Source organism: Crocodylus porosus, unplaced genomic scaffold, assembly GCF_001723895.1.
Source record: "Crocodylus porosus isolate Cpor-Errol unplaced genomic scaffold, CroPor_comp1, whole genome shotgun sequence".
NCBI lineage: Eukaryota > Metazoa > Chordata > Crocodylia > Crocodylidae > Crocodylus > Crocodylus porosus.
This window is the reverse complement of record NW_017728943.1, coordinates 21121016-21133487: the sequence shown is the minus strand read 5'-3', so window position 1 is coordinate 21133487 and position 12472 is coordinate 21121016. Positions and strand designations below refer to the sequence as shown.

At 46.1% G+C, this 12472-nt stretch overlaps 1 protein-coding gene across 1 annotated transcript; it reads right to left on the bottom strand.

The window, feature by feature from the left end:
- Nucleotides 1-2128: 2128 nt before the first annotated feature.
- C1R (complement C1r) lies at nt 2129-11325 on the bottom strand. Its single transcript, XM_019548877.1, has 11 exons — nt 10955-11325; nt 9862-10090; nt 9457-9649; nt 9104-9247; nt 8739-8935; nt 7354-7501; nt 7156-7277; nt 6601-6679; nt 6037-6177; nt 3708-3782; nt 2129-3445 (listed from the first exon to the last, which is right to left on the bottom strand). Coding segments are annotated over exons 1-11 (2157 nt in total). The 5' UTR covers nt 10957-11325; the 3' UTR covers nt 2129-2618.
- Nucleotides 11326-12472: the final 1147 nt, after the last annotated feature.

Below are 12472 nucleotides of genomic sequence, written 5' to 3'. Positions count from 1 at the left end.
GCTCTGGAGTCAGGTTCCTGACCCCAAGGCTAACCATGAGGTATGACTACCCACATCATAGTCATGACTAGAACAGGGCCAGACCCTGCATTATCCAAGGTACAGGAACAACACAGGAAGATGTATATGCCCTTCTCTTCTCTGGTGTTACTCCCAGTTTTCAATAAGATACTGGAAGATGTTCAAGTCCCCATTTCTCCAGCCTGTCCTGTATGATGCAAGTAGATCGCAGATGGTGCAGGATGTGGAAATGGCAGTCAACCCCTGGGACTTGAACAGCTTGGGTAATGGCAGAGGCCAAACAATGTAAGTCTGTATTGTGCTGTATCATGCATGCAAGAAGAGGCAGGCAGGGAAAGGAGAACAAGGCGAGGACAGGAGGGGAAGTACATTCTTCTCATGCACTTCAGCTGCCTCAGAAACAGCATGTTGGTTTCAGTTCAGTTTGCATCTGGTTTTGTTTAAACATGACTTTTAAAAAAAAAGTCCATTTACTGGTTGCTATTAAGGTTTCACGGCTCATGTTTGTAAGTTTATTGAAGTTTTTTGTGGAACCACTTATCACTGCCCACCCACCGGTAATGTAAGGGAAACTGGACATACAAAACAATTGTACTGAAATATAAAATAAAAGCAGGCAATCTACAAGAGCCACTGAAACAGTATGCCATGACCACAAATTAGCTAGTACAGAAAACTGCATTTAAAAACATCCATTTGTTGCCAAAAAAATAAATCAATGCTTTACCCACCAGAATCCATAAAATGCATCAGGGTAGGCATATCTTGTGCACATCAGCAGACCCTTCACTTCTAGAGGTTAAAAAAATTTATTACAAATAACTACAGTGGGCAATTATGAACCTTGTCATAAATTGGGACATGTTATAAGGTATCTCTCATCCTGCACATAACACATGACTTGGACCAATACTGCCTATAAAGGCGGTGTGATTCAGCTACAGAGTCCATCAGTGTTCAGCTTCAGCTCCATGTAGTACCATTCACCTCTAGCATCAGTGACACCACACAGAGTGCTTCAGGCTACAACAATATGGCCAGAATTTAGAATAGTGACATCATGTGATTTTGAAGGAAGTGCCACCTTACCTTCAATCTTTCAAATGCCTATTTTATTACCATTCTGCAGCTGCTGGTAAAGTGACTGAATGTTTTATGCAACCCCATGTTGTCTGGGAGCTTAACAAGCAAATACAGGACAGGTGGGGTCCCCCACAGTAAGGTGGGCACCAGAGTCCCATGGATGACTACTGTTACTGGGAAAAATCAGGTCCCAGCTTGGAAAAACACAAGCAGAAGACCTGATCTCTTCAGAGCTCTGGTGTTGTGCACTTTGCCGGAGCCATACACATTTGTCTACACAAACCTGCCCTCTGGTCTGCAAAACCCTGCAGAACAAAGCAGTATCCCTTGTGGTTAACATTTTCATTGGCTCCTTCAGGAAGGCAAATGATTGGTATGTGTATGCATCAGTGATGCCGAGGCCATTTGGAGACTACTTTCCCTGATAGTCAGCTTTTACTTCAGGCACATCCCTGATGCTGATGGCCATAGTATAACACTTCCACTGCCCACAGTCTGACTGTTGATTTGCCACCCCCGAACTGTTTAGCCAGACAGAAGTGACAACCTGTTTCTGCCCTGCACAAGTTACCTGAGTTATGTGCTGTGGTGCTAGAGTAATGGGTCAAGTTCCACACATAGGTCTATGAAGGTCTGAAGGTATTCTCAGTCAACCCAGTTTTTCAAGGTGATGTGATCCCACCATCTGGCACTCATGATGACAGAGTGCTTGTGAAGAACAGTGAAAGATGTGAAAGGAAATGAAAAGGGGTCACCTGTGCAGAAAGAGGAGTTGGAAGAAGAAAGTCTTTGGATGTTGCAAAGGAGAAAGAAAAAAGTGTATGTGGAGATGGGTAGATGCATGTATGGGAGCTCATCCTGGATCTGGCTGTTTTTTTGTGGGGGGAATCTTGTATGGTCTGGAAGGAGGGAACAGGTTGGCAGAGGGTCACCCTGGAGCTCATGGCTGAGCCTATAAGCTCCTTTGAGAACCTTCTTGGAAAAGGGTACTAGTTACTAAATACAGAGAATGGAGAAAAGCCAGTTAAATAAAAACTTCTTGTTCTGGTAGCAGTGATTTTAATGTTGATAGAACCTTATTGGTGCCTGGGGATGAATACAAACTGCACTCAACAGCAAGTGCAGCATCATCCAGAACAGGGTGCCACATTGCAAGCATCTTAAACAACAGTGTAACAGATTGCAGAAGTCTTATGACATTATCAGAATTTCAGGCGATTGAATGTTGGATTACCCAAGGCTTCCTGATGTTATCAAGGCTTATATTTGGAAGCTTTAGAATATCAGCAAGGCTTTAGTCAATAGCAGAGCACAATTATGAACCTTTGATAATGTCACCAAAATTCAGGCAATGATGTGGTGGCCTCAGAAATTTTTGTGGTGTCTTCAAGGCTTCAGCCAATGGGACAGCAGTGTTGAGAAGATTTAATGGCATCATCAAAGTTTCAACAAAGAATGTGCTGGTGTTAGGAAGCCTACATGATATTGCTAAGCCTTCAGACAATTGCTGGCATTCAGAGCGTCTTCTCTCCTGTTATTTTTTTGATCCAGTCTAGGTAGTTGAGGATCTTGGTGTAGAAGCCATAGCCTTTAGCACAGTCAATACCCCAAGAGACAATACCAGTAGCAATCCAGCGCTCACTTTCTGGATCCAGCACAGTGAAGACACTCCCACTGTCTCCCTGGCAGGTGTCTTTATTTGCAAAGAGTGAGCCAGCACAGAACATATTTTCAGAGAACACCATGGTCTTATCCATGGTCTTTCGGTTATTATCCTGCAACCATTGTTGACATTTTGTCCGGCTAGCCACTGGTAGTGCCACATATTTCAGATGGTCTGGAAGAATATTCTTTTCCACTCCAAAGCCACTCACATACCCCATGTACCCCGTGTTGTAGAAGGTGTTGTTTTTAACATCTGGGAGGCAAATGGGCAACAGATGGGGCCCCAGCTTCACTGGCTCCTTCAGTTCAAGCAGTGCAATGTCCCCATCAAAATTGTGGGTGTCGCCAGGTTTGTAGCCTGGGTGCACAAATATTCTGCTGACAGGTCGGTTACCCAGCTTATGGATCTCAGTCACATTTGTGTGTCCAAGGAACACCTCCTCATCCCCAGTCAGTACAGCCTCGCCCTCTCTCCCAATTGCTTCCATTCCACGTTCTCTGTTCTTGGGGTAGATGGTATGGGCAGCTGTCAGGATCCAGCGGTCACCCAGCAAAGCCCCACCCCCGAGCCCATGGATGCGTGTTTTTGCCTGCCATGGGAAGTTTCCTGGGTTTGCCCTGCTGCCACCAACGATCCGCTGGATTGAAGTGACAGGATTGTCTGGTTTCCCACACACTGTGAAATGGAAGAGAGAGGAACCAAAATGACTGTAAGTTTCTGTTCCTTAATCTGTCTTTCTCTTTGTACCATCACATTCCCTGCTTCTGCTTTCTCTCATTCTCAGTCTGTCTCTTTCCCATTCTCCATCACTATCTAGTGCCCACATTATTATCTCTTCTACTTGTTCATCCCTTTCTCTGTCTGATATCTTGACTGTGCAGGGACCCTAAAGGCATATAGCTGAGTGCTAGATAAAGAGAGTGGTTTCCCAACTGACCTGGTAAACATGCTGGAATGTCCACATGGCCATCTTCGTTCTTCCAGGAACCCTGGGCAGAGCAGGTATAGGTATCTGTGAGAAGAGGCAAGAAAATAATGAGGCCAGGGCTACAGGGAGAGGTCATCCACAGTCAGGGCAGGCATCCCACTGGCATGCTGTGCTCAGCTCTGAGTCCATCAATCCAAGAAACAGAACAGCATAGGCAGGGAGGGATGGTTCCTCTCTGTACTCTCTGGGAAGTCTCCACCTGAGTTACTTTGCTCAAATCTGAATTTCTTAGTTCAAGAAAGACAGCAACTTTTGCTTCAAATAGAGAAAAACATGTGCTGATGAGGACAGGGGGGCAGTGTATATGTGCTGTTTATGACAGCTTTTGACTTTGGCTCCAAGAAAGGGAAGGAGGTAGTGGGTTGGAGGCATGGCTTTTCACCTTGTGTCTGCACTTGTGCAGGGGGCAGGACAGGGTAAGCTAGTGCAACAGGCCCAGAAACAGCCATAAATGGGGTGTGGCAGTTCGCCTCATATAACTGCTTCTGCAACTGTAGAGGCAGGTTACCTTGCGGCAAGCTAGCTTGACATTTAATACCTAGTAACGCCTTTTATAGATGTCTTCATCAGGTGCTGAGGAGACCAGAAACTATTATCCCATGGCCTGGAATGCTACTAGCTGTGGAGTACCACAGACTGTTTGCTGATAGGGCTCTAAAGTGTCTTGAAAGGATTGGGATGCTGCCACCATTCTGCTTAAGCTCTAATGAATCCAGATGACATGCACTGCAATAGTACAATCATACTCTGAAGACTGACATGCCAACTCTGGAGGAAAACTTGAGGGGTATGTGTTTATAGGTCCGTGCTGAAGTAAAACAGCATAATGTTTACATCAAAACTTTATATATTGATATGGGCAACAGCAATAAATTAGGGAAGCCTCCATAAGGAGCAGCAGTGGCTTTCATTTAACAAGTTTCTCATGAATATTTGGAATATCCATAATATTCTAAATGCTCGTTGCTATGCTGTGTACTGTTTATCAAGTTTTGTGCCCACTACATGTTTCATAAAGAAACTGCATGGTATTCTATCTTTGAAAACTGACTGGGGGTCATTAACACTCACTTATTAGGGCTTTAAGGACAATACCTAATACATAATAGTTCCTCAGCATTCATCTTCCCCATTACGTAGCACATGCTTACTTTTATATCATTCAGTCACTAGATGTATCTAGTGCGGAACCGAGTTCCAAACTCAGGGTGTACCTTGGGAAATGGCCATGCACAGATCCAGGATTTCAGTGACAAGGGTGTGACCACCTCCCTTCAGGGGTAAGGCACATGCACAGTGAAAGGAGCTCATCTGAAGCAGGTATGGCCACAGCCCCTCACTGTAATCTTGGATGCCAGGGAGCTTCTCATGTGCCATGAGCTCTGAGCAGTCCAGAGCAGGCTCTGTCCAGAACATCTGCTTTAAAGCAGTCCAGAGACTTCTGTTCTTCATTTTTCCCCTCTCTCCTCACCTTCCCCACTGCTGAAGTAGTGGGGAAAGGAGAAGATGGAAAGAGCTGTGGCAGGGCCAAGCCTTCAGAGCTTAATGAAAACAGGGGCTGCACATCAACCTCTCCCCTTCTTTCCCCTACTGCTGAATTCAGGGGTGGCAGGGGGAGGAGAGGGGAGGAGGTGGAAAGAACGGAGGGGAAGAGTGATGAACAGCAGGCCCTGGAGCTACTTAAAAGCAGGGACTCTGCACAGAGCTCACACTGACCAATAGTGAGCTCCCAGAGCTCCCAGCAGGAGCTGTGCTGAAGTGCCTATGAGCTGTGAGAGTTCACTGTGCATGCATGGCATAACCAAAGGGTACTGCTGCACAACCCCTGGATCCACCCCTGGAAGCAGCCAATTTAAAATGGTACTTTGGGATCCAGGTCTATAATGTTAGTTTATATGATGAAATTCTCTTGTTCAAGAACCATGATCCCTTGATTCCATATGGATGGCGGGAAGAGGTTCAAACAACTAGGCTCACCTGGCATGAAGGAATCACATGGAAATGAAATATGTGAAACCTCAAAGTGCCTGAGAGGAGAGAAGTTGCTTGGGGAGTGAGAATGGGCTTGGAGAAAGCCACAAAAGAAGAACCCAGGAAACATTCTTCAGTATTGAGAGTCTGGGGACTTGTTTCATCAGAGGAACAGCTCAGAACATCATCAGTTAGAATATAGTGCTACGACTTGGAGCCCCAGTAAATGGATAGGAGTTGATGCTGACCTGGATCTGAGAAATTAAGGTAATATGGGATCTGATGGGATTTTCCAGTCAGAACTCACCACTTCTGCCTTTGGTGACCAGCTGGTAATAAGGCTTGTTGCAGTGGTATGTGATTGCTGATTGGTATTCGTTGTTCCCAGGTTTGCTGACATAATTGAAATACCCATTGTTTAGAAGTTTGGGGTCACCACAGTTCACAACTACAAAACAGAACCAGAAAAGGAGTCAGATGTAGCCACTTTGTTCATCACCAGAATGATATTGAGCCCCCCACGGGGGACTCACAGAGTCCAAGGTGCAAGGGAGGGAAGGGGAATGCTTCATTTAGAAACAGTTTATTTTTTGGCCCAAAATTTCTCTTGTTAGGGGAAAAGACTATTTTTTACTAAATAAATTTTAGTAAGAAGCATGTTGGCTGCATTATACCCTGATATCCATCACTTACAGAGGTCTTACAGTGTGAGGGGGAACAGACATTTTCATGGTACTTATGATACTGTCAGACTAATGAGAATGAGCTTCCATCTATGAAGCTCAGCAGAAAGGACAAGGACTAAATTAGACCAAGTGGATGAACCCTCAACTTGCCCTTCTGGAGAAGATAATTCAGGTTGTTGACTTACTTTTACACTGTGGCATGGGTCGATGCCATGTCCCATCATCCTGGCAGACAGCAGTGAAGGATGCCAGCTTCTGGCCACCCTGCATGAAAAATAAAGTAGAACTAAGGGCCCCATATAATCTTGTATCTCTATTCCCAACTCCAAATCAAAGGGGAGATGCTTCTTGTTCATTACAGTTCAACTTTCCTTCTGATTTCCTCCAAAACCATGAACTGGATTCTCCTCACAGGTCTGCCATAGATACACCCAATCCCAGGAATGGTACAGGAGAGGAGTAAGTAACTCCTTCTACCTTTAGGCAGATTCCTGAGCTCAGAGCTGAGGCTTTTCATAGCCTTCCAGAAGGAAATCACTGCTTCCCAATTTTTCTTCAGACCTGTGTTGTCCAATCTCCTGACAAGGCCTGGTTTTACGGGAAAGGATGGGAGTGACAGGCGTGGAGGGGGACGAGTTAAGAGAACAGAAATACCTGGAAGTGTGGTGAGGTCAACAGAAAAAAGAGAGACAGGAGAAGAGTGGAGAACAGATCAGGAGGAGTGGAGAAAAGGGTCTTACCTCCATAAGTCTGTAGCCTGTCTGGCAGCTAACAACGAAATAATCGCGAAATTGGTAGACGGGCTGCAGATTTTTGATGACTGTGAAGTTATCCTGTGGTACAGGCTGGGGGCACCGGATTCCTGTGGAGAAATGGGGTGGATGTTAGCAAAAAGCCTGCAGAGGCCTGAAGCAAGCTCAGGGCAAGGCACACCTTACTTTCTGAGCTATAGTGGATCTTCCAGCCACGACTGAACCCCGACTCATCCGTGAAGAATAAAATGTCCACTTCATTGCTGTTCGTGTCAATGATGCCAGGTGACACCTTGCCACAGAACTCATTAAGCACTCTCCCTCCTGCTTGGACCTGAGAAAGAACAGATGATTTACAGGGGCCAGAATCAGACCAACATACTCCTCCACCACAGTGTTTCCACTTCCTTCCCTGAGTCAGGCCAGACCAATGATCTGTTTGCTCCATCCCTTGATCTTATAGGGCCTCTGTACACACCACAAATTGGCCTTTAAAGTGGCTTAAATGCAATTTTGCATTGCTTTAATGGTGTTGCTGTTTACATTGTTGGCAGCGTATTACTCGTTAAATGATGTTGGGACATAGCAAAATAAAACACCTCTGAGGTGTTTTAGTTTGCTACCTAACAAAGTGCAACAGCCGCGGAGGGAAGCACTGAGCCCTGTGCAGCTCAGAGGTTATGCAGGCAGCCTGTACAGGCAGTCCGGTAGCAGACCATGCAAGCAGGCTCCACTGAAGAAGAAAAAAAAAGCCTGATCTTTTTTTTCTTTTCTCCCTGGAGTCTGCCTGCCTGCCTGAGCTGTGCAGGGGCCCGGTACTTTCCTCCGCAGCTGCAGGGTTGGGGAGGGGAGAAGGAGTGAATAAAGAATTGGCTTTCTGACCCACCCAGCCTTATGTCCACTATCAGATCAGACCAGTTGGCTTGTCCAACCAGGTTTACCTGCTTCTCCCATCTTGGGTTCAGACCTACAATCCCATCTAATTATGAATCTAGGGAAGAGGCAAGAACACTGGCAGGTAAGAGGAGGTGAAAAGTTGGTGTGAACTGTGGGGGGTTTTGCCTTCCTCCGTAGTGGGGGATGTGGCCCTCTACCTAGGATCTCTTGAGCATGTATTAACAATCTTTTACAAAAGCAGGATATTGGTGCCCTTGTCTCCTTGCAGGTTAGTGTGTTAAGTCTTGTGTTGTCTCAGGGTTGAAGGTAGTTTTATTAAGAGTTAGATTATAGATATATATAGGATGGCATGGATATGATCCTGCCTCAGGCAGGGAATTAGACTAGATGACCTGAACAGGTCTCTTCCAGCCCTGCTTCTCTATGTTTTCTATGATTTCTGTGAAAAAAAGCAAAGGAGACCAGCACTGGTCCAGGAAGGCCCTGAATCCCCAGTGTTCAGGGTAGTGGAAATGAGAGGTCCTAGCAAATGGACTGAGGGAAACAGTTCTGCCCCAGAGCCTGGGTCATTCCTCCTTTGCTAATCTTTAAATCTTCCTCCCAGTGGTCCTGGCCACATGGCTGCTCCAGTGTGCCAGCAGAGCTGGAAAGATACATTTGCCAATTTCTAGTACCTTGAGCTGGTCGTAGGGACAATGGACCTTCTGGTGTTCATCAATATCAAAGGGCTCCAAGAACTTGAGGGTGATGCTCAGACCTTTGTCCAGGCGGATGCTGTATTTGCACTGCAGCTCTGTGGGATATGGCTCAGGGTACTCAGGGCTTGATAGGTATCCTGATGCCTCTGTGAACAGCTCATTGCTGCAGTCCACTGGGGAAAGGGGAAAAGAGCCAGGGCTTCAGTGTGCACCCATGGAGACAATATGTGTCCTCTTCCCTTGTTGCCTCTTAAGTCACTCCTCCCTCTCTCATCCTCACCAGCAGGCTCCTGCTCTCAGCCCTTTCTCTCTCTGCATTGATCTCCCCCTTTTTCATTCACCTTTGCAGGAGTGCTGATCATTCTGGAGCTTGTAACCAGGACGGCAGGAGCAGAAGTAGCCACCAATGTAGTTGTGGCAGGTGTGCTGGCACTGAGGACCCTCTTCTTCCTCAAGGGCATTACCATGGGTGCATTCATCCAGATCTAAGGAGAGAGCAGGTGCAGGCATAAAAGCAAAACAGCTCTGTATAAACACCAAAGGCTCTAGATTCACAGGACTCTGAGTCTGGATCCTGTCCAGTACCTCAAACTGTTGTAGACTGGGACTAGGCCCCTCTTTATTCTTCCATCAGGGGACAGATGGTACCAGCCCTATGTGCTCCCTTTTTATTGTGTGGCTATCTCCTACTCACCTACTGCTTGGTAATAGGCCAAGAATCCTTTGTAAGGGATGAGGGTGCCATTCTCTTCATTGGAAAAGTCAGACTGGAACTTCAGCCTCATCTGGTTTCCCTTGGACACAAATTCCCTGGTTCCTGGGTGGTTGCCCTTGGCTGAGCCTGGCTGGCCACAGTACCGGCCCAAATCCTTCTTGTCTGCAGTGATCTACCCAGAGGAATGATGGGAAAGGGAAATCATTAGAATTTGTGAGGTTCAATCCACTCTGTGTGCTGCCACTATGTGGTTAGTCTCTGCTCCTTGTATCACCATCCTTTTAACTCCCTCTGTTTCCTCTGTTAGACAGGCAAAGGGGCATCTCATTGCACCTGGAGGTCGCTAGTTTCTTCTCCCCACTCACACCACACCCCAGGTCTTACCTTGACGTAGTCATAGAAGCAGGACTCAGATGGCTCCAGGTCAAACTGCCAGAAGGTCAGCTTCACCACAAAGCCCTTTGGTACTACGATGTCCCAGCTGCTGCTGTTGTTGTTGGGGTATGGCTTGGGATAACTGGGAGATGTGATCTCCCCATACAGCTTTTTGGGGGTTTGACTGGAACTGATCACTCCAAAGAGGAGGGACTCCCACAGTAGAAATGGGAAAAACCTGTAAACACAGCATACATGGGAAGGCAAGTTGTGGACTAGCCATGCAGCTGGGTTATTCACAACTGGAGTTGACTTCACAGGAGGCTGAGGAGCCCCCTAATGGCCCCATGGCTGAGCTGGCTCTAGGCACAAGACACCAGATGCTGGTCCCTGATCACTAAGAACCAAGGAGACCTATGAAACATCAGAGATACAGGCGGGTGAATCAGGAAACAGCTGGGTGATATCCACCAAGCCAAGAAAATGGATCAGGCCAGGAACCAATTTCTAGGGAGACGACTTGGAACCGGGTCTCTTGGAACTGAGGGTGGGGTGAGGGAGGGTGCAAGAATTTTGGCCATAATGGCTTGCATGGTTGCTCCTCCTCTTGACTCTAGGCCAACAGGTTGTTTTTGTATGTTGTCACTCTAAGAGCTCACCCAGCACAGCTCTCCAGGGTCCAAAGGTTGTGACCTCAGTTTAGCCGTAGGAGAGCAATTCCACAGAGCCCCCAGTTTAGCTCCGCTTATTCTATCACATCTAGGTCTCTCAGCTACAAACGAAGGAGACTTGCAACACCCCCGCATGAGCTCCAGACAGCACCCTCTCCTCCCTACTGGACCCTCAGCTGGGTCCAAGAACTTGGGCAGATTCTTTGTTGCCTCCAACCCTCTTAGCACTCTGAGTTACTATGGGAGTGGGGGCCCCAGCACTCCTCTGACAGCCTCACTGCTCTACACTGTAGGGCCATTCCTAACATGAGCATTCAGAACAGTAATGGGATGATGTGCATTTATCTCCTTCCTTCCCCAGAAATCTAACCCTTTAGACCTCTTCCTCACCAAGATGCCAGCCCAGCCCTTCCTAAATTGCCAGCACTCACATTGTCTGATGTGTGTGTCTCTCCCGCTCTCTCCCTCCAAATGTTCTAGCCAGACCTTGAGAGCTGTAACCAAATCGAAACTCTTAACTCAGATAGCAAGGTGGGGGGAGACCCAGAGGAGAGGGAGGGAAGAGACAGTTAAAATAAAAAGAGACTGGCAGGGCCAATTGGTTTTGTTAACACAGGTTCTGCTGCCCTCTGCTGTTCCTTTGCTAGAACTGTGGTACTGACTGTCAGATCAAAAACTAAGAGTTTTTGGTAGGGGTTGTGCAGTGTCTACATCTGAACAGAACAACTGTGGTAACAGAACCCTCTTTGCAGCAAATGAGTAACATCATTAGCTGTTAAAGAGATGCTTAACTGTGAATTTTCCTACATCCAAACACAATTGGGGGTTGCTTTTAAGAACTCCTACAAGGGTAATAGATATAGGATCATTGCTTCCCTTCTTGCTTCTTTTTTTGGCATTTTTTCTAGGTATGGGAAAAAGGCCAGAAATTGTAGTCTTAAAAACTGTCTCTTCTTTTACTTTAAAAATATCAAACTATTAAAAATTTCAGGTTTTCTCCTCTGTGTTTTGCTGAAGGACTCATCAGAAACCTCTGAGTTGTGAATCAGCAGGTTCTTCAATGAAGAGGTAGGATTTGAAAACTTTAAAAAAGTGGGGGGGGGGGTTTACCATTGTATTTGAGTTAAATAGATTTTAACAAAGCCAAAGAAAAATGTTTAAAACCTGCAAATACCCTGTTTCCCTTCCTTAGTTGATTAGGCCTTGCTCTTTGTTCATAGCATCTTCCTTGAGAAACAGGATAGACAAGGCCGAAGTTATGAATGTGAAAAGAAACTGGGAACAGAAAACATTTAAAATGCAAATCTTTTCAGGACTTACAGGTAAAAAAGGACAAAGTCCCATGTCCAATATTCTTGTACTTTTGGACATGAGCTTTATGCTTAGAATTTCCTGATTTTCAAATAACTCTAAAATGACTACATTGTCTCAGTAAGTTTTCTTTAAAGTTACTTTATCAAACCACAAAGGAAAAGTTCACGCAGATCTAGAGTATGCTAGGCAGGGAGCCTGAAGCCATGGGAAAATTGTGGCAACAGGCCATCATTTGGAAGGAGGTGATCACCCACCCACCAGTGAGGAACAATGCAAGGCACAGGACACCATTTTCAGAGGTGCTTGCAGAGACAGGGTCCTTTTTACAGGGAAGTTTGCAATCAGAAGTCATTTCTGGTGAGGAACTTTACACCTAAAGAACACTGCTGGGAGAGAAACTGGTAATTACATACGGGACTGGCACCCAGAGGCCACCATACAAAACAAGCTCACAGCAACAGGACGTTCTAACAAAGCACCTCACCCTGTGAAATCCATCTAACTCTGTGGGAAACTGTTGCCAATTGTGAGTATGGTTAAGACTGGAATAACAGAGGGCAGGGAAGGCAGGAGCTGCAAGTCAAAGTTAGTTTTTACAAAGGTATTTCAGTGCCAGGCTGAACAGCTCTGTTTTG

Excerpts from the sequence above, each read along its gene's own strand:
- C1R (XM_019548877.1), bottom strand. Across the intron at positions 7,502-8,738 it reads GTCCCTACGACCAGCTCAAG|GTCCAAGCAGGAGGGAGAGT; the intron begins GTACTAGAAATT and ends GTTCTTTCTCAG. Across the intron at positions 3,783-6,036 it reads GGTCACCAAAGGCAGAAGTG|ATACCTATACCTGCTCTGCC; the intron begins GTGAGTTCTGAC and ends CTCTTCTCACAG.